Below are 23233 nucleotides of genomic sequence, written 5' to 3'. Positions count from 1 at the left end.
TTCTAGCTTCATCAATTGAAAAAGCGAGATTCAGATTAGTGGCGAGCCATATCTTACCCATACTAGGTCTTCCTATAATTCTGGTATTAAAGTGATCATGGTAGTTACATAAGAGGCAAGTCTTTTGAGAATTTCAATATCAGGATTCGCCCCGTCACGCACCCGAGTATCACGGTGCTTCCTGTTACTGCCATTGCAATGGAGACATTTGGCCCATAGTCGAATGGTAAGGCCAAAATATTTACCCCATTGTAGGTAATCCAGGAACGACATCCACTGAGACCGAATCCCACTGGCCGCGGGGAACAAACAAGGCTTGCCGAAGCATCTGTTGCCGAAGTCTCGTACGGCTCAGTATCGAAAGAGCCAACTCTTGTATGCAGATACTCAGGGTTTGGTTCACCAAAAGAGGCCCCACGAGAGAAATGAAAATGAAAGTCTGCGATATTTTGTTCAATTTCGAGCACCAACTTACATTGGCCACTTGCTAGATTCCAGATCTTGATGGTCGACCCTAGCGCGGAAGCGAGTTGCATTCCACTTTGCGACCAGGCCATGATGATGGGTTGTCTTACAAATAACGGAACATTGTCGAATTCCGGATCTTCGTGTCCCTTGAGATGTAAATCACATCTGCCAGTATGTGGATCTTGAATCATAATGCTCCAATCGTCTGCCACGGAGGCAAACCTTGTTGCATCATGCGACCACGTTACAAAATGTCCAATCTTGTTAACTTTCACAGTACACAAGTTCTGGCCTGTTCTTGCATCCCATGTCTTGATGAGGCTGTCATGTGAGGCCAATGTAAGCCTTGATCCGTCCTGTGACCACGTCAAGGAAGCGCTGGGCTCAACAGACTCTATACTCGTAGAACACTGACCAGTCGATACATCCCAGACTCTGAGAATTCCATCCGAAGAAAGAGACGCGAGGTTTCCATTTTGCGACCAGCTAATGAGATCAATGGTGCCACTGTGGCTCTTGATAGTTAGGAGGCACTCTGCATTGGATGGATCCCAGACTTTTATTTCCATGTCTGAGTACGAAGCAAAGCGTTTCGCGTCATTGGACCAGACGACACTTCTCACAGGCTGGTTATGATCTGCAGCGTCCGTGGATGAGCCCAAGTCCCAAATTTTGATTATTTTGCCCTGTTGACTGGCTGACGTGAGTTGTGTCTCGTCAGCTGACAAGAGTAGAGAGCTTGCTCCCCTGTTATGCCCTTTGAAAGTTGAGAGACATTGGCAAGTTGTTGTGTCCCAGATTTTGATGGTTTTGTCAGAAGAGGCGGACGCAAGTCGTCCATCTCTCAGCCAGGCCAAAATATGAATGAATTCAAAATGGCCTTCAAGCGTTGACACTCGTTTTCTCGTACATAGATCCCAGACCTCGATAAGGCCCTGATTTGATGCCGAAGCAAGCAACTTGCCATTATGTGAAAGTGCAAGATATGTTATACGGGAACCTTTTCGTGTATCGATGGTTTCAATCGACTTCCAACTGACAGGATCCAGAATCTCGATGGTATTGGAGAGCCAATCTGAATGGATGAGGTTCATTCCATCATGGGACCAGAGGTTCAGAGTGCCGAATTGAGGAAATGGATCCCGGCTTGACATCCTTTGGCTGGAGAAAACATTCCAAGTTTTAATGATACCATCGCATGTCACAGTAACAATGCTCTTTCCATCGTATGAAGGGAAGGCAGTGCGGATCCGGCTATCATCACCTTCAAGTGTCAGGATACATTGACCAGCAGTTCGATCCCAAACTTTGATGGCCAATGGTGAGAACTTTGAAAATCCACCATCATCCAAGGACCAAGATACTGAGACAAGTTGTGTTGAATCTTGTGACCAAAAGACAGCTTTTACAGGACCCTCGTGTCCCAGCAGAGTCAATAGGCACTGTTCCTTTTCTGGGTCCCATATCTTGATCTCGCGGTCCGATGATGCCGTAGCTATATATATCCCATCATAGGACCACGTCATGAATGCGCCAGCCAGCCTGTGCGCCTGCATAGATGCCACACAGCTGCTGCTTGCCAAGTCCCAAAGCTTGATAACACCATCTGACCCCATTGATGTGAGCCGTGTTTCATCAGGCGCCCATTCCAAATGATTCACGAAGCTATGTGTATCAATTGTTTGAATGCACGGGCTCCACTCGTTAATGGCCGGTTTTATTGTCACCCATTCTGGCTCCTCTTTTTCAAAACAACTCCTGGTTCTACTGCATGTAGGGGTGAAAAGAAGGACTGAGTTATATATTCCCAGAGGGTGATGCTCGATCATATATTTGTGGTAACGAAAAAATCGGGATGCATCGAGAACTTGGTCAAAGAGTGGTGTAGGCTTTATAAGATTGAAGGTTAGTCAAACAATGCTTTATCAAAGGAAACGATAATAGACTCACCTTGGTCAAAGTCTCGAGATTGAGCATGTCTTCAAGACCTTTCGAAACGCTTTTTAGAAGACTCAGGGCCTCTAACCAAAAGATGAACTTTCTCGAGAGAAAGTGGTCCAACAAGCCCCCATTCTGAAGATGATCACGAGCAGCCGCTCGTTGGTCACAATCTTGTAGGTGATTGATCCAATAAATGCATGAATACCGGATTTCTGCAAGGGGGCCCAAGGCCATGTTCTCTTCGTACACTGGGTTGATGGATCCATCTATTTTCCCGAGGGAAAGGATGTCTCGTCGAAGTTTCTTGTCCATGATGACAAGAGATTTCTCAAGGATGAAAATGTGCTTTCCTGCAATCCCAGCAGGCAATATGTCGAGCTTGGCCTTTTCGAGCAAATAATCCTTTGCAGATTGGTGAACAAAAAAGATAGTATTTTTTGAGATGGTCAAAAAAGATCCACAGTATCCTATAATCTCTTCCAGCGACTCGTTATAATCTTCCAACACGTACTCAGGCAAATCAATGAAAGCCGTCAGCTCATCGATCGTGATAGGCCTGTACGTGGTGGACACTAGACCAAGTATATCTTTGCAAAGAGGAGCTTCTTCGTGCTCGCAAACCTGCTGCATCATTCTTTGATACAGCGCATCCAGTCCAGGTGGGAAAGCAGCGAGCTTTTCGATGGTCCTCAGGCGGGGTATGCTGGCTAGCTTCTCACAGACTAAAGCAACCCAAAGGAATGTTCCTTGTGCGTTCAATAGTAAATAGTCATGAACAGCGTCAAACATCTGCTGGGTGTATCTTTTGAGCTTCGCCAATCGCTGAACCCTGTCGTAGATGAAGATTTTGACTGCCTCGGACACGGAATTCTCATCCATCTCCAGTGCCACCTTCTTTTCCTCTGGTATCAGGCTCATGTGCTCTTTGATTTGTGGCCAATTACGACTTGAGACAATCCATTTGACATGGGGATGGGTGGATGACACTTGAACTATGAGATCCAACAGAGGAGACAGTCCAGTGGTACATTCATCCATGGCGTCGATGATCATGCAGGGGCTCTCTATACATCCTAAGATCTCAAAAAAGATTGCTGACAGCGCATGCCATGCATTTGGGTTCTCGAAGAGTTGCTTTCCTGACTCGTCGTATCTTTGTCGAACATGGGAAATGAGAGATGGCTCTTGATCGATTAACATGTAAATCAACCCACGCAGCACGGCCGTCGCATAGTTTAAACGTGTATCGGTGGCTTGACAAAAGAAGAATGAAATAGGTCTCCGATCTATATTCGAGAGTTCATCGATAATTCCACACAAGAGCATGGTTTTGCCTTTACCCGGGTCTCCTCGGACCCACAGAATTCCTCCACCCTTTTCTCTGTAATGCCAGTCTTGGAACCTCTTGTCCTCCAGGGCCCAACTGTATGACTCCCTCAAAAGACCACCCTTTGTAGCTTCGATGCGAGACTTGTCGTCGCGGGGATTGGTTGTTTGCAAATCTCTTAAACAGGCACGATCCTCGGCACTATAGGCATGTTTTTCTATCGTTTTTTCACCTTCATGACAAGTCAGCTTACTCAAAATCAAAGTCACACTCCTTATAAGATTGTTTTACCGACTTGCGAAGTCCAAGTAAGAAGTTTCCATAGCAGCCTCTTGAACCCAGGGTCCTCTTCCGACGCGAACCGTACCATGTCACGATGATTGGCGTAAATGCTGTATATGTCATAACCATCCAATGTCGCTGATTCTTCAGTCACAATTTTTCCAATGACAGGGAATGGAAGCTCTTCAAAAAAGCAGGCGATTCCGATCCCCCGGCCATTTTCTCGCATTCTTCGGATCATAGTCAGGAAGTCGACTTGTATTGAATCCAAAAGCTGATTGTCTCGTTGCAATATGTCCAGCAGCATGACATTCGTAGATTTCACAAGCCCAAACACTGAAGCCGGAATCTTGGCCCAATCTGCCATCCAAGCTCCCCTGTGTGGTGTTCCCATAAATGCAATTCCCTCAAAGCAATCGAATAGAGCCCGTGACTGGGGCTCAGCGGCATTTTGTGAGAGGAGAATAGCCTTTTTGCATACTAGACCTCCAAGACTATGAGCAACGAAAATCAATGGACGAGAGGAAGCATCGCAAAAACTTCGGTCCGCTGTCAAGTCCCCCAAAAGGTTCTGGGCATGGTTGATGAGACGATTTGACGAGGTGACTGACTTGCGTGCGACATTTGCATCGTATCCGTACATCAAGACCCGGGCATTGAGTTTCGGAGGAAGTAGTATCTTTGGCCACGGTGTGGTCTGGCCGACGGCAGTCCAGGTCTTGTCGCGGTCGCCGGTCAGCCCATGTACAAAACAAATATCGACGATCGCATCGGTACATTCATGGAGAGTCTTTAACCCAAATTTGAACGCAGGAGCCGGGGGAGGTAGCGGTGGAGGTTCTGTTTGATAGCGTGGTAGGGACGACACTTCACTATCTGAAATTGTAGCCTCAGCCACATAAGTGATCGGTTTGCGTTGTTTTCGCCATTTTTTAAATTTATCCATTGTTTACTATCAGGAATGTAGAGACGGATGTTAGAGTCTCAGATCAATGTTTATCAGACACATTCTAATGTTAACATGGGATGGGATGGTGTTCTAAAATGAGGGGTTTAGTGGGAACGAGTTAGCGCCGGCGATGCGCTGGGTATGCATGATGACCAGGGTTATTCCACTCTAGGTAAGATTTGCCTACTTATCACTGTGCATAGCCTTCCAACCAGAGGTTTTACTGGCTAGCATCATTCTGTTGGTGTTTTCATCTATTTAAAGCTTTCCTGGGTATGGTTACTGATATGGATCAACAACGAAGGAGTTTCATGCATTATGGAAACGAGGTTGTTTCAGTTCTTCAATCGACATGAGGCCTATGGAAAGCTTGAAAAAATCTAATAGCTTCCCAGTCATAAACAATATATCCCAGTATAATCGTGCATCTACTCCGCCTTCGTCAAGTTCTGCTCAGCCCCCTCTGCAGTTGCTGGGATAATGTTTTTCGCTCTGTCATTGGCAGAGTCCGACTTCGCAGAAGACTGGGAATATGGCTGAGCTAGCTGATGATTGAGCTGAGCCTTCTCCTCATCAGTCTTATCTGTGAGGTGAACAGCAACCTCTTCTCCGAAGTTCTCCGCGATTTCTTCCAATGTGAGCCGAGCAGTCTCGGGGAAGAAAAAGTAAATGACTGTGGGTGTTTTTAGCCAGGCTTCGCTGATAGTTCAGTCAAAAGATAAGAGTCCACCATACTTGGAATGAAAACTGTAGACCAGCAGATGATGACGAGGTAGTATTTCCAGCCAACGTTGTTGAAGCCCATAGGAGCAGTTTGTAGGAGAATCAGGGTAGCTGGGGTATATTAGTACACTTTTGCTAGATAACAGCAAGACCTGAAAAGACAACTCACCAGCAAACTGGCCAAACAAAGAGAAACCCATGCCAATTGGGCGAATCTCAGTGGGGAAAATCTCAGAGACGTAGAGGTACATAGTTGTGTCACAGAAAGTACTGGAGGAAGGTCAGTTTTGAGCTCAACAACACCAGTACGCAGCAGTGAGATCACATACCCCTGGAAGGCCAGATATAGGTAGATAAAGAAGATACCAAAGCCATTGCCGACTTTGTTGGTTGTACCGGAGTACTGGGCGGTCATAGCAGCAAGACACGACGTAGAGACAATGATACCTACAAACCCAGTCATATACATTCCGCGGCGGGAGTTGACTTTATCATGGAGCCAGGCTCCGAGAGGATTGTAGATTACACCTGAGACTATTAGCAGGATAAAGCAGACACTTGTAAGCTATTCTTACCAGCAGTTGTCAACCAGACCGCACTCAAAAGTAGAGGCATGGAACCATCCATGCCTAGATTGGTATAGAGAAGAACAGCATAATTATTCTGAAAAGGTATTAGTAACTCGGTAGAGGAGGAACTTTCAATGAAATGATAATGGACTCACAATAATAAGTGGTCCACCAAACTCAGCACCCCACTGGGTAAGAAACCCAAGAACCATTCGCTTGCGGTAAGTCTTCTTCTTGAACACTGCCTTCCAAACATTGCCATAAGCAGCCATTTTCTCTGCCTCGAGTCTAATCTGCTCTTTGGTTTGGAAGAACTCTTCCTTGGCGACCAAATTATCCGGATCATCTGGCGATTCGCGGAGTTTGATAAGGACATGCTCTGCCTCGTCAAGCTTGCCCTTGGATATAAGCCATCGAGGTGAACGAGGAAGCCATGGAGATCCAAGAGACAGCACCAAGGCCGGCAGACATTGCAAGGCCAGAGGAAATCTCCAGCCAAATCCGGATAGCGGGCCTGTCGCGTAGTAGCAAGCAAATCCTACCCAGCCAGAAAGCATGTATCCAAACACAAGGAAAATTGCGTGGTGGCCGACTAGCCATCCTCGGCGCAAAGCACTTGACATCTCGGACAAGTACATAGGGCAGACAGTCACAAGGATACCGATGCCAAGACCGCAAATGAAGCGTCCGGCTTGGAACATGCTAGACATCGTTAGATGCATCTCAGAAGGAACCAAGAGTGACAACATACGCAAGTGAATTAGAACCAGCCTGGAGCGCTCCCCCAAATAGTGAAAAGAAAGCGCCGAACTGAATGTTCGCCTTCCGACCAAAGGAATCGCATGACCACATTATGAAAAGCGTGCCAACTGCACCGCCCGCACTGAAAACCCCGTTAGCCGTCGAGATAGCGGGCGTTGTGATGGTCGCGTATCCTGATTCTCCTTCGGTGGGTAGGTCGAAGTAGGTGTACCATCCCGGCTGGCCGATGGTACTGGAGATAATTGAGGAACAATATCCGTAGGTCTAGGTATTTTCATTCAAGGTCAGTAGTCATGTCGCACTTTAGGGAGCTTGTGGAGCCTACCATGGACCCAATGGCCACAAAAATGACAACCAGCCTGTTATAGGTACTAGTCTGCGACCCGAACCTACCCATGATGAGTTTATTTCAACGTTCAACCAGGGAATCAAAATAGATATTGCTAGGAAGGTAAAAACACCAGGGTCAGCTAAGCCCACTTGACATGTGGAATGGAATAGAATTTGAAATTCGCAGCAAACACGAGCAAGGGGGGTCGATCTTTCTGACTGCAGTACTCAAGTGGAGTTGGCATGCATAAAGTTCGTGAAGAGATGATTTGCTTGCCGATCACTAGGTGTCACCACGGGCCATGCAACTTTCCTGCGGAGGTATTCCGAAGTCATTAAGTTCATAGAGTATCGCGCACGCTTCCTACCAGTGGGTTCTGAGCAAAAGTACCACTTGGCAGCTCAAAAAAGGGAAGGACGGCAGCGAAAGTTCTCCTATACTTCACATTGCCGGTCAGAATAATTGTCACTTCCCAGACCGCATCGAAAGCATGGCCAAGTCACCATTTGACATTCCGTTTGACGAACTTCCCAACCCCAGGCAGGTCTGGGTTGGAAGACCCGGCAGCTATGAGGAGGGTTTAGGCAAACTAGCTATTCTAACCCCCGAAGTTGTCGCTGCAGCAGCCGCTAGCGAGATAAAATGCGGCCGTTGTGTAACTATGGGGTGGGAATTGACAAAACTCGACTATCCCAATCTCAATCGGCAGCCATGTCATCACAAAATCGTGCCTCTTTCAGGAGGTGTTGCGTTTGATGATGTTTACACTATGAACCCACGTGAGACGGAAACAACCTTTTTTTCTCGCATCCACATTTTCCTGTATTGACAATTTAACAGAGCAAAGTAGCCAGTGGGATGGCTTGCGTCATTTCTCTCAAACGGTGCCTGGTCAGTCTAAGCGTGTGTTCTATGGCGGGACAACCGTTGACGAGATCAATGATCGCCAAAATGATCGAATTGGTACCCAGCACTGGGCACGAGAGGGAATAGCCGGTAAATATTCGTTTCACTTCAACCCCTGATAAGGTCTGAGATTTTTCAAAATAGGACGTGGAGTCTTGATCGACTACGCGACATGGGCCGAGAAAAAGGGCATCAAGTATACCACATTCTCCTCTCCACCCATCAAGTACGCTTGACCGATATTCTCGAGGTTGCAAAGGAGAACAAGGTAACTTTTCAGAAAGGAGACATTCTTTTTGTTCGGATCGGAGTGACCAAGGAATGGGACACATACATGACCGACGCCCAAAAACAGGCTTATTCGGATAATTCTAGCCCAGAGCACGCTGGAGTCGAAGCGACCACGGAAGTCCTCCGCTGGCTGTGGGATACTGGGTTTGCCGCCATCGCCAGTGACGCGATTAGTTGGGAGGTAAGGATAACATAAAACCCTTCAACAAGTTCAACAAGTTCAATTCTGACTTGTTGCAACTGTCAATGGGGAGACTGACTGACAACTGTACAGGTCTACCCACCTCAGTCTCCTGATATCTTCTTGCACGAGTATGTGCTTGCTGGATGGGGCATGCCGATTGGTAAGTCATCGGGATCTTGTTATTCTTCGCGATCCCGTCAACTAAGGAATAACAGGGGAACTTTTCGATCTCGAGGCGTTACCACGGACCTGTCAGGAACTTCAGCGATGGAGTTTCTTCGTAGCGTCTGTGCCACTAAACATGCCTGGTGGAGTCTCTTCACCTCCGAACATGATGGGTATCTTCTAGATCTACGAACTCTTCGTTCATATATATAGGACGTATAAGTAGCTCACGAAGCACGGCCATCCTCTTCGGGTGATCTAGTTTGATTCAGCTATCCGTTCTATATGCTCTCGCCTGCCCCCGTCTAGGTAGTAGACCTAGGGCTAAACCGGCGACCGTGTACCTCCAGGGCCACTTCAGCATGGTATCTAGTACTACCATAGGCATGTGATTACCTAGACATTCTTCTAAATTAAAATATTTTGGTAATAGAGTTTAAGTTGAAGGGCGTACATATCATCTCTCGCTCGCTGCTTCCTCCCTTTCTCATCTTCTCATCTTCGAACTTCTCAAAAGTAGCTCACTACAGTTTTCCTTCTTCTCAACTATTAGCCAATATGACTATCATCAGATTGTCTCTCAAACTTTTCTTGCCCTGACCGGCCTATTTACTGAACGACGACAAATCAAGGCTGGAAACCTGGTGACTGAAAGGCTTGGAGGCTTAGTCCCCTAAATTTATTTCGGGCGATGACACGCTGCGCCGATTATGGTGCAAATTGCAAGTTCGTTATGTGCCTTAGCGGCCGTCGCTTTAATAGAGTCTTGCCGAAACTTTCATCCCCGCTCTATCTACCCCGGATGCCCCAGCTCAATTTTCCCACCTATGAGCGCACTCTATCCCATAAGCAAGGAGTATTCTTCATACTAAACTTCAATTTAACATGAGACATTGTCCCAAGACAATACTCTTCGGAAAATATCATGGTCTACATAGGATGATCTTCCGGTTGAGTCCGATTGAGAGTGGGTCATGACAGGCCAAGGCGAATTATTTAAGAGTCCCCTTTTTCGTCACAAAATAGTCACGTACGTACCTTGAAAGTGTAAGTCCAAGAGGAATAAAACCATGGAAATGCGTCTCTTGGCCTTATGGCTGTTCTGTGCTTCGCTGGCATACTCCACTCCTCTATCAACGCAGAAGACAAGTTCCAGTGAACCGCCAACTGCGACACTCACTTCCAAAAATGCACACAATAAAACGGTATTTGTTGGTCGCACCCTTTCTGAGTTCAATCAGGATCTCTTTCTGGGAGTCAAATTTGCCGATAAGCCAGTCCGTTTTACGCCCGCGGAACTGAAGGCCAAATACGTATCTAGTGATAGCGACTCCGGTGCATATGATCTTTCTGCCGCTGGCATCAAGTCCCACGCTGGTGAAGTCTATTACAACGCAACTGAGTATGGATATGATTGTCCTGGATATGGATCCGATACCACAAATCTGGTCAATCAAGGCTTTGTCACGCTGAACGAAAATTGTCTAAACCTGAACGTTATCAGACCCCAGTCTGAAAGTAAAGACTTACTACCGGTTCTGCTTTGGATATTTGGGGGAGGATGGCAACAAGGATCTACTGCTGACCCAAGGTCAGTTGCCTGAGTGGCAGTCAAGATTCCATGCTAACATTTGACTAGATATAATATGAGCTACATAATTCAACAGAGTGCAGATAATGGCAAGCCAGTGATTGGTGTCTCAATCAACTACCGACTGGCTGCTTTTGGATTTCTAGACTCAAAAGAAGTGCGGGTAAGTGGATCAATTCGTTTGTCATAATTTCGAGCATCGTCGATAACAGCGAGCTAGGCCGAAGGAAACACCAACCTTGCACTTCGAGACCAGCGTGTTGCCATGCACTGGGTCAAAGAGAATATCCACGCCTTTGGAGGTGATCCCGACAAGGTCACTATCTGGGGCGAATCTGCGTTAGTATCTCAGAGTCACTTTTGCAAGTTTTGAAAATCACAGAGGCGCTAACTAGTCAAATAGCGGTGCCTATAGTGTCGGAGATCATCTAGTCACCAATGGTGGTGATAATGAAGGTCTTTTCAGAGCCGGTAAGATCGAATATGGTTACCGATTGGTATCGAGTTGACATGAAATTTAGCCATAATGGATTCCGGAAACGCCGTTGGACCCCCATACAACGGAACCGAATGGCACCAACCGATGTACGACGGAATAGTTGAGCGAGCTGGCTGCTCAAATGCCACGAAACCTCTCGAATGCCTTCGCGATCTCCCTTATGAGACGTTTTACAGTGTCGCCTACGCTGGCCTGGAGTGGTTTGCCACTATCGATGATATTTTCATTTCACAATATCCACAAATAAGTTATCGAGAAGGCAAAATCGCCAAAGTTCCCATTCTTCTAGGTACCAACACAGATGAAGGTACAAGTTTTGGAACAACGGGTGTGAACACGGATGAGGAAGCTATTGCACAACTTATCTGTAAGTAATCCTGAATGACGCCAAGGGCTTATGTGGAATGACCCAGCTAAGACTATTTACCAGCATCGAAGCGGTGGGTGCTTTCCAGTGAAGAAGCCACTAATGTCTTGAGTCACTATCCTAATATTTCCGCTATTGGTTGTCCTTACGGTTGGGGTAACACTACTTGGCCCTCTTTGGGCTATGAATACAAGCGCTATGAATCTATAGCCGGAGATCTGTGCATGGTGGCGCCTCGCCGAATGCTGGCACATACTATGTCCGTGTTTGAGAAGAATGTGTTCTCATACCGGTGGGATGTGGCTGCTCTGAACACTAGCTCATCAATTGGAGTGCAGCATTTTGCAGAGGTACAGACTAACTTGCCTGTCTAGAATTTTCTATCTGCACCAGGGCTTACTTTTGACACAGATCCCTTTTGTCTTCGCGAACCCGGTCCAAAATATTACCTCTCTAGGAGCAGATTTACCTGGCCGCTTAGCACTTGGACAAATGGCTGCACGGATGTGGACCTCTTTTGCCGCAGACTTGAACCCCAATGGTCATGGAAGTAAGTCCTGTAGCACCAATCCCTCCATCAATTGCTGGAAACTTTCCAGTCAAGTAAATTACTTACTTCAATTAATCTAGTACCGAGCATTCCAACTTGGCCTAGTTTCTCATCGCAAGCCACTAATTTTGTCTTCCGTCTTCCGCGAAATGAGAGCTATGTTGAAGCAGATGATTATCGTGTTGCGGGGATGCAGTACATCAACAGCATTGCCCGGTAAAGGTGGGTAATTTAGCTTGTTAGGGAAGATTGTTACTTGTATCAGAGTACATTTTGTCAAACAATCAAAATCAAACCCTGGATTTCTATGGAAAACCACTTCAGCCGTTGATGATATCTCAACATTGGTTTTCAAGCTTTCATGTCAAAAGACTATCCGTGTTGCATTGCTGGATCGACCCGCACATCTGAGTACGTTCCATTCTTTATTAGGCAAAGCTTTCCATATTTATTACCTGGCTATATTATCTAACCATTGGAAGTAATCAGCCAAAGACGATGCTATATTCAACAATACCCTAATATAATGACTAGGGCCACCAGGTGACTCAAAACAAGAGGGGTAATGGCAATGCGAAAGAGAAGAATAGAAAACACCAAGCCGCTCATGAGAAATCAAGAAATTTGAAGTAGAAAGAGGGAAAATGCAACATCCGTGAACTATCCAATGAATTCACATACACAAGAGCTTCTAGTATGTACGCTTGCAACTCAAACCAAACATCTCAGTCATCCTTAACTCTCTCAGGGTAAGCAGTAGAGCCCGAGCCAGTCGCACGAGGCCTGCTCGTGGCGGAGGCGGAGGCTGTGGGGCGGAAAGACGAGGAAGAGGAAGATGTGCCTAATTCTGGTCTTCTCGCAGTCCCGAATACGCTGGGAGACCGTCGACCTTCCGAGGCATCATCTAATTCAATTAGATCATTCATGCCCCACACTCCTGGACTCCGACCTCGGCCAGAAGCTGGTAAGGTCGGGGAGCCTTGCATGTCATTAAAGCCAGCTTTGGCACGCGTCGCCACCTTGCGAACCCATCCTTCGAGCGCTCCACCGATGTTTTCTAGGCCTGTTGAGGCATTAGACGTAACGGTGGCTTCTGAGCCGAAAGATGGTCTGCGGAGGTCTGAAAGTGGTGGTGGAGGTGCTAGCTGGGGCATGTGTTGCGAGAAGAATTTGCTTAAGCCATCTAGAGCAGGACCAGGTGCAGTTGAGGTACGGTCGAGGGTGCCGACTCCGGTTCCAGAAAGATGAATACTGCTGCGCTGACGACGATGCTTAGGACGAGTAGGATGCGAGCCACCGGGCTTGGACGTGTCGCCATCACGAGGACGAGTGCGTGGTAGTGCGGTTTGGGAGGAATTCAGCTGGGCCGATCCAGACGGAGATGGCGACCTAGTTGAATCTTGTGACAAGATCACAGACGGAGGCTCTGCATCAGTGTAGGATACAGATTTCCGCCGTGTTCGCGGAAAGAAGCCCAGTGCTCTTCGTGGAACACGTCCAATCTCAATGGCCGCTGGAAACCCCTCTATCTGCACCCAAGACTCGTGTTTCCAGATTTTGTTGGTATCTGGTTCAGAATGACCGGTAGTCTTGCGCTCTGTTACCGGTCCATCTGTATGATCCACTGCCGGCGCAATACAGCTGCCAGTGCCATCTTCAGAATCACCCCCCAAAAGATCCACGCGTTCTTTCTCTTGAATGGGTCGGCCCTTTACGGTGCATGCATCCACTGGCAACAGGACCGTGTTCCTGCTCTGAATGTTATCGTTTGGCCAGAAACCATTCGCTTTCCGAAAGATAGCAGCTTGACAACCGTATTTGATCGTCACTCCGGTGATGCTATCCGATGCTTGTACATGATGAATATACGCCAGCGCGTCTTCATCGTGATCTGGGTCGATTACCTGATCTGAGTAATCCCCCGAGTCGCGTTTTTTATGTCGAAAATTGCGACCTGATATCAAATCAGAGTCCGCGAGCAACAATGCCTCACGTTTCTTCGCCTGCACCAACGCCTGCCGCTCCTCTTTAGTCCCACTTCCAATATCTGGGGAAGCGGGCGCGGATGGCCCCCACGATAAAAGATTCGCCCTGGGGGTGCTCCTGGTATATACGTCCGATCGCGACGGTTTCCTCCTTGGATGTGTCTTTGTCGAATTCTCTGCTGCGTTACGTCCAGTGTTGCTTCCTAGAACCGATGACGCCAGGTTTTGGAGCGAAGACCATGGGGAATCAAGGAAGTCCGAACCCCCTCGTGCCGACTTAGATGACCCATTCCAACCCAGTGAGTTAGACTCGTTGCGGCTCCGATATTCCGACTCGGTAACTCGGGAGGGGTGTCTCATGGGCAAAGGCGATGCTCCACGGGATGAAAGCGGCGAGGGGGTAGTGCCACGAGAACGTGTGTTTCCCTCCGGTAGAAGATTGGTGGAAAGTCCCGAAGTGAAAGGCTGAGAGTCATGGTAGGCATAAAGACCATTATTATTGGGGGTGCTGTCTTCTCCGTCCATGAAGGAAACCAGGCGGCGAGGGCGCGATCGAACCGCGGAGGTCGAGGTGGAGCTCGCGCCGAGTGTATTGGAGCTCATGGAAGCATTGGCAACGCTACTTTTGGAACTCATTCCTGTCAGTGAGGTCCGAGGATGTCAGCTTCCAATAATGCGAGTCGAAGGCTCCCTTTGGAAGTGTGGGTGCTGCCAAGGCACTGATTGCCATCAGTAATCTCCTAGGAGAGACCCATTCGTCATCCACCCGCCGTGTCGCATTCGTGGCCTCAAGAATGGGGCAAGCCGAGCCAGCAGAGTGTATGCGTTCCACAATGACCCCGGGTTTTGATATTAGAGGTTTGTTGTCTAAAGTGAAGGAGGCGGGGAGGGTGGAGTGAGGAGTGGTGGCTCAATGATGCGATAGGAGGTAGAGGGAGGCGTGGCCGTCGTGACGATAACGACCCACAACGGACAACCCCGACTTGAGGCAGACAAAGCCCAAAAGCAACAAATGAGAATCGAATCGTTTTTAGCGCAATTCGTGTAAAAGAGATGTGACAATAGAACGACCAGAAGAGTAGGGGTATGTTTCGGGAGACGCTGTGGGATGATCGGCAGGTGACTTCGCCGCTCACACAAGTAGGGGGTACATGACGTTGACGGTCAGTTCTCACCCATCCGTTTGTACCCGGTACCCGCAAGTCTTAAGAGGTTCTATAGATTAGACGCCCAGGCCGCCGATTATTATAAGATAACCTTAGAAAACAAGACGTGTATAATACCGTTAACCCAAACCCTGATCCAATTATTCTACGGAAAATGACCGGACTAATTCTATGCACAACCCGGTCCTGCCAAAACAGATTTGCAATCCACTGGAGTGACCAGCAACAAGTAAAAATGGTAAGAATATCCCATGAGATAACTCCCCTTCCTTCGCGCAGCGTCTCGAAGGGGGTGATAGGGAAAAAAATTAAAGCCAAATGGATCGTCTAAATGAACACAAGACATGTCATCACTCTGGAGACTCGGGCCGCATGGAGTAGGCATCAGTCGAGGCGGTTTCGGATTCGGTGCACCAATCTTCTTTCTCCTCGGCCACAATCTTGACTGGCGCAATTGGTAGTTTCACCGGAATTGTCTTGATTTCCACGTCTTTGAAGAAGTTGCTTAGGCGGACAGGATCCAGCACCTCCTCCGTGGCCACTTGGTTCAAATCTTTACCAGTCGACAACATTGCCTCAATGGTCTCGTAAGGGGTAGTGGTGTTGACTGCTCGAACGCATGCATCCTTAATATCGCTGCCGGTCCAACCCTCTGTTCTTCGGATCAACGGCTTCTGCAGCAATTCGCTGATATCCATTTTGATCAATTCATCCTTCTCCTCCTCGAGGTCCAGGTCCTCCCAGTCCACGAAATCATTCTTCAGAAGCTTCTTGAAAAGGATGGCACGGCCTCTTGCATCTGGAGGTCTCACCTCAATAGGCTTACCCCCCAAACGTCTTATAAAGGCCTTGTCAATAGCGTCGCTACGATTGGTGGCTCCGAAGACAACAATCCGCTGACGCCCTTCGGTTGAGCTCTCTGATTGAAGACCGTCCCAGTGTGTCATGAATTCCGCCTTCACCATTCCACTTGCTTCGTGATCCCGTTCAGACCGCTTCGCAAGGAGCGCATCGATTTCATCGATGAAGATAATGCAAGGCTGGACCTTGCGCGCGAGAGTGAAGACCGCTCGAACAAGCCTATTGGATTCACCGTACCATTTATCTGTCAATGTAGAGATATTCAAGTTGATGAAAGAAGCCCCGCTCTCAGCCGCCAGCGCCTTAGCGATCATAGTCTTTCCACAGCCAGGTGGTCCCTCAAGGATCACACCAGACGGTGCACTTCGAAGAGTTGCTGGGTTTGCAGCGAACAGTTTCGGGTACATCAATGGCCAGATCACAGATTGCTTGAGATCCTTGATAATATCGTCGAGACCGGCGATGTCGTCCCACCGAACGGGGATGTCTTTCGGATCGACGAGCTCTGCAGCGATTGCTTGCTCATATTGGTTGAGAACTAGCTCACTTTTCCGGACACCGCCCTTGGATTCATCGTCTCCGTATAATCTGCGCAAAATCGCCGCTGACTTCTGTCGTTGTTCCTCCTTCTTCTGGTTCTCTGGGTCCGGAGGGGTGAGGTGGTTTAGAACTAGTTTGACGCCACCATATGCGACCATTCCCTGTACACATAGTTAGATACTTACAGTCTTGCGGATGGCAGATGATTTGAACCCTTAAACCAGGGACCTGTGGGCCGGGTACTCACCGTAACTAGCATCATGCCCAGTTCTTGAACAAATCGTACCCAAGGGAGACCGCTCCGGTCACCTTGTGGAGACATGGCGAAGCAGCCGCAAATATGCAGATTTCAAGAATGCGACGAATAATCAAAAGAAACTCAAGGCCTCGTCACCAAGTACGGGGGAAACAGAACTTCCCCGATGACCGAGATGAATCGGGCTGTGGCGCGGCCGATCTGTGGCTCGGAATGTCACATGTTCAAGGCGGAGAACGTTGTTGATGTTCGCGCGGCGCGCGTCGCACTTTGTCCGCGATTCACACCGCAGCAAAAGAATTACTCTTATTGGATATCATGCCGAAACGGAAAGCTCCTACGAAACTTTCTGGCCTTACGGGCTCAGATGATGAGGATATAATGCAGGTTACGGGAGACGGGAGCGCCCCTGCACAAGAATCGCATGACGAACCTCCCGCGAAGAAACGACGAGGCCGACCGCGCATATCGAATGACAATGCGACCGAATCGCAACCGACAAGCCAAGCCAAAAAGCGAGAGTCGGCTACAGCTGCACAAGCTGATGCTCCCCCGGCCAAGAAACCTGGTCGGCGAGGACGACCACGCGGCAGTAGTCGCACCTCTGAAGCCCCGGAGACCCAAATGGAGGCGGAGGTTATGCATGAAGCTGCCGATGAAAAGAATTCTGAACAAGAAAACGAAGATCCTATGGCAACTAAACAGACTAAGATAACCCGTGCAACGAGGGCTACTAAGCCTGCACCTACGCGCCGAACAGGCCGTGCAGCGAGCGCGGCAAAGCATTCAGTCACAGATGGCGAATTTGAGTATACACCCTCTGGCTCCAAGCAAGCTGTGGCTCAGGAGTCTAGAGAAGAACCGGAAGCTAGTCCCCGTCCGCGCGCAGTTCAACGGCGACAGAAGGAAGCCAAAACGGCCGACCCAGTTCAGAATGATGAACCTGCTAGAGAGGTTGTAGATGAGTCTATACTTCCTGATGAGGTGCCCCCTGCTCGTCATGTGCCTTCCTCCGCTGTGAAGAATGCACGATCTCGGCTTTCTACAATGCGGAACACACTAGAACCCTCTCCGCGTAAACGCAACTCAGGCGATGTCGAGCAAGGTGGAGAACCAGAGTTGAGACGTAAAATTGGTGATCTTACCAAGAAGCAAGAAGCCCTGGAATCCAAGTATCGCAATCTCCGCGAGATTGGAGTCGTAGAGGCCAACACAAATATGGAGAAGTTGCGCAAACAGTGTGAGACTGTCACTACGGGTAGGTACTCTACTGGCGATTTATTCAACTTCTGGCCTTATGCTAATTCATCGTAGCTTCGAATGAGCTGGTTGCATCTCTCAGATCCGAGTTGGAAGCTCAGCGAGCTCTCGGGCAACAGAGTCGTGCACTTCAGAAGCAACTGAAAGAACGGGATGCTGAAATTGCCCGGCTTCAGTCGCAGGCAGATGAGTCGCGTTCTCAAATTGCTGCTTCCCAGACTGAGGTCAAGGCCTTGCAGACAAAGCTGGCTGCTGCTCGTAATACAGCTGCAAGCTTGGAGAAGACCAAGATCCCTGGCAGTGCCATCAAGGGCGGCCCCGCAAACCGTGCCGTAGCAGCCGCCAATGCCGGGGCTGCGCAGGCGGCACAGGTCGCTCAGCTTAAGGAAGATCTTTATAGCGACTTGACTGGCTTGATCGTCCGTGGTGTAACGGATCGAGAGGCTGATCATTTGTATGACTGTATTCAGACAGGTGTCAACGGAAGTGAGTGCCTTATATATGATTTTCTGCAGATGAGTATTGTACTGACTATCTCCCAGCCTTGCATTTCAAGTTGGCCATCCCCAAGGTGCCTAGTTCGGAGTATGAAAAGGCAGTATTTGAGTACCTGCCTCTGTTGGATGCCAACCGCGATCGAGACCTTGTCGATATCCTACCGGACTTCTTGATCGATCATATTACTTTCGAGCGGGAGCAGGCGCCGAAGTTCTATACTCGGGTGATTGATGCCCTGACTAAACGGCGGTCCAGCACTGCATCGCGTGTATAGCTATGAAAGCCATTTAAGCATTCTATTGACAGTTATTGAGGTCATTAGAAGGAGTTTGTGAGCGATTAATGCAATTCATTTTGGAATGATATTAATATCAAATATGTAAACAAGTATAGCGTTGCCCATAGCAAGGTGTTAACTAAAGTAAACACTGCCGTGCTTAATTGGGGCGTCGTGATTGGTGCTTCACCGCCCGTCCCGCAAGTTACCCATCAAATCGATGTGGTTTAATTGTTCCATATCCGTGATGACCTCCTTTTTGTGGTTGCCCTCTTCTTTCTTTCTTTTTTCTTTTTGTTTTCTTTCTCACCAGGGGCCTCATTTTGTTCATTCATCTACAGAGCCAGGTCACCCTCTGTGAGAGGTGAGGATCAATAGATCATGGCGCGTCTAGGCCGCGTTGGCTTCCTCGCCCTAGCGGTGGTCTTCCACTTGATCTATACATATTCAATTTTCGACATTTACTTCGTTAGCCCCATCGTGAGTGGTATGCGATCATATGGCGTGGACCGACCCGAAGGTACCAGTGCACCAGCTCAACGATTGGTCCTCTTCGTCGCCGATGGCCTGCGCGCCGACAAGGCCTTCCAGGCCTTCCCCGATCCATCCCCCGAAAACGACGTCGAACCAAGCGATGAGTTGATCCGGTTGTCTCCGTTCATTAGGTCCCAGGTTCTTTCGCAGGGAACGTTCGGTGTCTCCCACACCCGGGTCCCCACCGAGTCTCGGCCAGGACATGTTGCGCTCATCGCGGGCCTATACGAGGATGTATCGGCGGTCACAACGGGCTGGAAGCTGAATCCAGTCAACTTCGATAGTGTTTTCAACCGGAGTCGGCACACATGGAGTTGGGGGAGTCCTGATATCCTTCCAATGTTTAAGGAGGGTGCAGAACCGGGTCGAGTCGATGCGGATACATACAGCGAAGAGGAGGAAGACTTCAGTGTGGATGCGTCACATCTGGATACCTGGGTGTTTGATAAGGTGCATGAGCTCTTTGAATCTGCCAAGAGCGATCCGGAGCTGGATCGGAAGCTGCGTGAGGACAAGGTGGTCTTCTTCCTTCACTTGCTGGGTCTGGATACCACTGGTCACGCGTTCCGGCCATACTCAAAGGAATACTTGAGTAATATCAAGCTAGTAGATCGTGGTGTGCAGGCAGTGACAAAACTTGTGGAAGAGTTTTACGCGGATGACAAAACCGCATTTATCTTCACCGCGGACCATGGCATGAGTGACTTAGGCAGCCACGGTGATGGTCACCCAGATAACACACGGACTCCTCTTGTTGCGTGGGGATCTGGTGTTGCAAAGCCGCTAGCAAACACCCCGGGAGCTGCCACAGGACACGAAGACGGCTTCTCGTCGGACTGGGGTTTCGACCAAGTTCGACGACATGATGTAGCACAAGCCGATGTTGCCGCTCTCATGGCTTACCTAGTGGGTGTTGACTATCCAGTCAACTCTGTGGGTCAGTTGCCATTAGCCTACATCAATGGCAGCCCCGAGGAGAAGGCATTAGCCGCTCTTGCGAATACCCGAGGTGTGCTAGAAATGTACCAGGTCAAGGAACAGCAAAAGAGAGAGGCCTTGCTCCGCTATGTGCCTTTTCAACCACTTTCAGGGGACGGTGAAACTTCAATTGAAGGCCGCTTCGCTAATATGGAGGCGCTTATCTCCAAGGGCGATTATGAGGATTCAATTGCCCTATCTTCTGAACTGCTAGTCCTCGGTCTCGAAGGTTTACGTTATCTGCAGACTTACGACTGGCTGTTTCTGCGGAACATTGTCACCTTGGGATACCTGGGTTGGATTGCCTATTCTTTGACCACCGTTATTGACTTGCACGTTCTGCATGGAACGTCTGATTCCCACCGCACTACTGCTAGCATCTCGTTCTTCACATCTATTTTGGTGGCCTTGTTCTCTGTGTTCTTGTACCAGGGCTCATCATGGCGCTACTACTTCTACGGATTTTTCCCTGTCTACTTCTGGGAAGAAGTGTTTGCCCGCAGAAAAGCTCTCATTGCTGGCCGTGAGATTGTTCTTGCCCATGTCCGTTCGTTCGGTGGATATGTGAGCTTCGGAGTGCAGCTTCTGGCGTTCCTAGGTGTGCTGGAGGCACTTGTAAGTCGATCTATGATTCATTATCGAGGATTTCCTATCAGCTGACACAGAACAGGTCCAAGCCTATTTCTATCGGGAAATCTTAACCATATGCTTTGCTTTGGGTGCCCTTTGGCCCCTGGCTTACGGTTTTGGATTTATTCGCAACCATGTCTTCTTGACTGTGGCATGGATTCTTGGCTGCTCTCTCATGAGTATCTTCCCTATCCTTCCTGTCAGTAAAATGGAGGACATCGACACTATGTGGGTACTTCGTCAATTCGGGCTCTTTATGCTATAACTAATGTTCATTTTCTAGTACCTATGGTGGTCTTCTTATGTTCTTCACTGGCGTTCTTTACCTAATGTTTGAGGACACTATCCTTGGGAAAAGCAGCGTTGCACCCAAAAGCTCCGCAGCAGTCAGCACCGTTGGCTCACGAATCATCGTGGGCACTCAAGTCGGTTTGGTTCTACTCGCCTTGCTTGTCACCCGATCAAGCGTATCCTTCCTCCAGGCTCGCCAAGGTCTGCCTCTCGGTAACCAAGTCGTTGGATGGGGTGTGCTAGGTAAGTCTAACCCTCGCCGGGTTGTTTTTGGGTCATATGGATAGGACTAATCGCGATGTAGGCTCATCTGTGGCGCTGCCCTTCCTTCACCGGCTGTATCCTAACAGCCACTATTTACACCGCCTCCTAGTCATCTTCCTCACTTTCTCGCCCGCCTTTATCATCCTCACTATTTCGTGGGAGGGCTTGTTCTACTTCGTGTTCTGTATGACCCTGGTTACCTGGGTTCGCCTTGAGCACGCCATCTACGTTCACAATGGATCCAACACAACCAAGTCGTCAAATTCGGCTACCTCAAAGTCCGGGCCTACAGCCACCGCCACAGTTGACGGCCAAACATACCGTTATCGCGCCCTCACCGTCTCCGATGCCCGCGTGGCATTGTTCTTCTTCTTCTTATTGCAGTCAGCGTTCTTTAGCACCGGAAATGTAGCCTCCCTCTCCACCTTCACGTTGGAGAGTGTCCGTCGACTCATCCCTGTCTTCGCGCCCTTCAGCCAAGGAGCGCTCCTCCTCTTTCAAATCTTGATCCCCTTTGCCATTATCAGTGCCAATCTCGGCATTCTCAACCGCCGACTAGAAGTCGGGCCTAGCGCTCTGTTCATGATAGTCATGTCCATCTCAGACGTGATGACGCTGAACTTCTTCTATCTGGTACGCGACGAGGGCTCCTGGTTGGATATTGGCATGACCATCAGCCACTACTGCATCGCCAGTATCCTGTGCATTTTCGTCGCAGGACTCGAGTTCCTGAGCGAACAATTCGTCAGCGGCGTGGACTTTGGTTCAACTGCCGCTGCAGCGGTACAGGTTGTCAGCAAGGCTGCCGACCGCGGCCATGAATCTGAGCCTGAATCTAAGGAGCAGCCGGTGCAGCCAGCCAAGCCCAAAGGCAAGGGCAAGAAGAACCGAAAGGCTCAGCAATAAACGATTTTGATATGGAATCATGTACTTTATCTCTTGGGATTTTCTCGAGGCCACCTTGTTAATATAGATCATGCCTTGAAGATTAACCCCCCACTTCATATTCTTTCTAATATATGACTCCTACCTTTGGGTAGGCCGACGCATGCATTGAATCTGTCAGCACTAGCTACTCGTAATGGTAACATTAATTAGTGGGACTATGGGCAGAATAAACATGCAAATTCTCAATCAATCGGATCACATCGGACACTATTTCCTTCGGCGCGGATCTCATCTCACGATTCTCCCAAAACGGCCAAAGCGCACGAGCTAGGGCCCATCCCGCCAGGGCACGACGGCAGACAGTCGATCGGGCCCCAGCGAACGGACCCCGACGGGACCAAGAAATTCAAAATGTGGTGCCTGACAGCCAGGACCCGCGTGTCAGTTGAGTCCTTCACGGAGCCCTCAATCTGACTAATACAGATGTATCTGCTCTGTGATTGGTCGAAGCTGCCCCAGTTCTTGAAGTTGCCGAGGCATCACAAGATAGAGCTGGACAGATGGGGTAGTAAGACACCGTTGGTTCTGCAAGGGGACTTCTTTTGTGTGGTCTTTCGTTTCTTTTTCGTGAAGGATTCTCTGGGTTTGATCCCCGCAGTTGCCTGTCATTCCCCGAGTTTGGGATTGGTCCCCGCAATGACTCGGAGGGTTGAAGCGTTAATTATCGGGTGTAGCTGTCGCATCGCCACCTTGGGATACGGATACCTTGGAGGCATTATAGGCGAAGAGGAACGGTCACTTGAACCTTCTTTGTATAATCTTGTTGACGTAGAATGATCTACGTATGCAATAGTACGTTGTATTTATAGCTACTGCAGGTCTACGTCAACATCAACATAT

At 48.8% G+C, this 23233-nt stretch overlaps 9 protein-coding genes across 9 annotated transcripts; 4 read left to right on the top strand and 5 right to left on the bottom strand.

The window, feature by feature from the left end:
* Nucleotides 1-104: 104 nt before the first annotated feature.
* Nucleotides 105-2084, bottom strand: N7484_011676 (WD40 repeat domain-containing protein; the record flags this gene model as incomplete). Its single annotated transcript, XM_057122063.1, has 1 exon — nucleotides 105-2084. The coding sequence occupies one exon, from the start codon at nucleotides 2082-2084 to the stop codon at nucleotides 105-107; it is 1980 nt and encodes a 659-aa protein (XP_056967817.1).
* A 1926-nt stretch (nucleotides 2085-4010) lies between these two features.
* Nucleotides 4011-4964, bottom strand: N7484_011675 (uncharacterized protein; the record flags this gene model as incomplete). The annotated part of the gene is made up of 1 exon (XM_057122062.1): nucleotides 4011-4964. One exon carries the CDS (start codon nucleotides 4962-4964, stop codon nucleotides 4011-4013), a length of 954 nt encoding a protein of 317 aa, XP_056967816.1.
* A 431-nt stretch (nucleotides 4965-5395) lies between these two features.
* On the bottom strand, nucleotides 5396-7111 carry N7484_011674 (putative MFS sugar transporter; the record flags this gene model as incomplete). Its single annotated transcript, XM_057122061.1, has 7 exons — nucleotides 5396-5666; nucleotides 5723-5801; nucleotides 5860-5960; nucleotides 6020-6218; nucleotides 6266-6353; nucleotides 6415-6961; nucleotides 7011-7111. 7 exons carry the CDS (start codon nucleotides 7109-7111, stop codon nucleotides 5396-5398), a joined length of 1386 nt encoding a protein of 461 aa, XP_056967815.1.
* A 611-nt stretch (nucleotides 7112-7722) lies between these two features.
* Nucleotides 7723-9082, top strand: N7484_011673 (uncharacterized protein; the record flags this gene model as incomplete). Its single annotated transcript, XM_057122060.1, has 5 exons — nucleotides 7723-8131; nucleotides 8193-8358; nucleotides 8403-8730; nucleotides 8824-8893; nucleotides 8949-9082. Coding segments are annotated over 5 exons (1107 nt in total), but the record flags the coding sequence as incomplete, so codon positions are not given.
* Nucleotides 9083-9950: 868 nt separating this feature from the next.
* N7484_011672 (putative triacylglycerol lipase (LipA)) lies at nucleotides 9951-12125 on the top strand (the record flags this gene model as incomplete). Its single annotated transcript, XM_057122059.1, has 8 exons — nucleotides 9951-10489; nucleotides 10538-10652; nucleotides 10710-10828; nucleotides 10893-10960; nucleotides 11011-11355; nucleotides 11419-11705; nucleotides 11767-11905; nucleotides 11986-12125. Coding segments are annotated over 8 exons (1752 nt in total), but the record flags the coding sequence as incomplete, so codon positions are not given.
* Nucleotides 12126-12630: 505 nt separating this feature from the next.
* On the bottom strand, nucleotides 12631-14526 carry N7484_011671 (putative LysM domain protein; the record flags this gene model as incomplete). Its single annotated transcript, XM_057122058.1, has 1 exon — nucleotides 12631-14526. The coding sequence occupies one exon, from the start codon at nucleotides 14524-14526 to the stop codon at nucleotides 12631-12633; it is 1896 nt and encodes a 631-aa protein (XP_056967812.1).
* An 880-nt stretch (nucleotides 14527-15406) lies between these two features.
* On the bottom strand, nucleotides 15407-16784 carry N7484_011670 (protein-degrading AAA family ATPase MSP1; the record flags this gene model as incomplete). Its single annotated transcript, XM_057122057.1, has 2 exons — nucleotides 16705-16784; nucleotides 15407-16618 (listed from the first exon to the last, which is right to left on the bottom strand). Exons 1-2 carry the CDS (start codon nucleotides 16777-16779, stop codon nucleotides 15407-15409), a joined length of 1287 nt encoding a protein of 428 aa, XP_056967811.1. The 5' UTR covers nucleotides 16780-16784.
* A 247-nt stretch (nucleotides 16785-17031) lies between these two features.
* Nucleotides 17032-18745, top strand: N7484_011669 (putative chromosome segregation protein (Pcs1); the record flags this gene model as incomplete). Its single annotated transcript, XM_057122056.1, has 3 exons — nucleotides 17032-17971; nucleotides 18028-18459; nucleotides 18516-18745. 3 exons carry the CDS (start codon nucleotides 17032-17034, stop codon nucleotides 18743-18745), a joined length of 1602 nt encoding a protein of 533 aa, XP_056967810.1.
* Nucleotides 18746-19129: 384 nt separating this feature from the next.
* Nucleotides 19130-22351, top strand: N7484_011668 (mannose-ethanolamine phosphotransferase MCD4; the record flags this gene model as incomplete). Its single annotated transcript, XM_057122055.1, has 4 exons — nucleotides 19130-20875; nucleotides 20931-21118; nucleotides 21174-21424; nucleotides 21486-22351. The coding sequence occupies 4 exons, from the start codon at nucleotides 19130-19132 to the stop codon at nucleotides 22349-22351; spliced, it is 3051 nt and encodes a 1016-aa protein (XP_056967809.1).
* Nucleotides 22352-23233: the final 882 nt, after the last annotated feature.

Source organism: Penicillium longicatenatum (assembly GCF_028827895.1).
Source record: "Penicillium longicatenatum strain IBT 33135 chromosome Unknown contig_7_segment0_segment0, whole genome shotgun sequence".
Lineage (NCBI taxonomy): Eukaryota > Fungi > Ascomycota > Eurotiomycetes > Eurotiales > Aspergillaceae > Penicillium > Penicillium longicatenatum.
The sequence above is the reverse complement of the archived record's forward strand: the minus strand, read 5'-3'. Positions and strand labels throughout refer to the sequence as shown.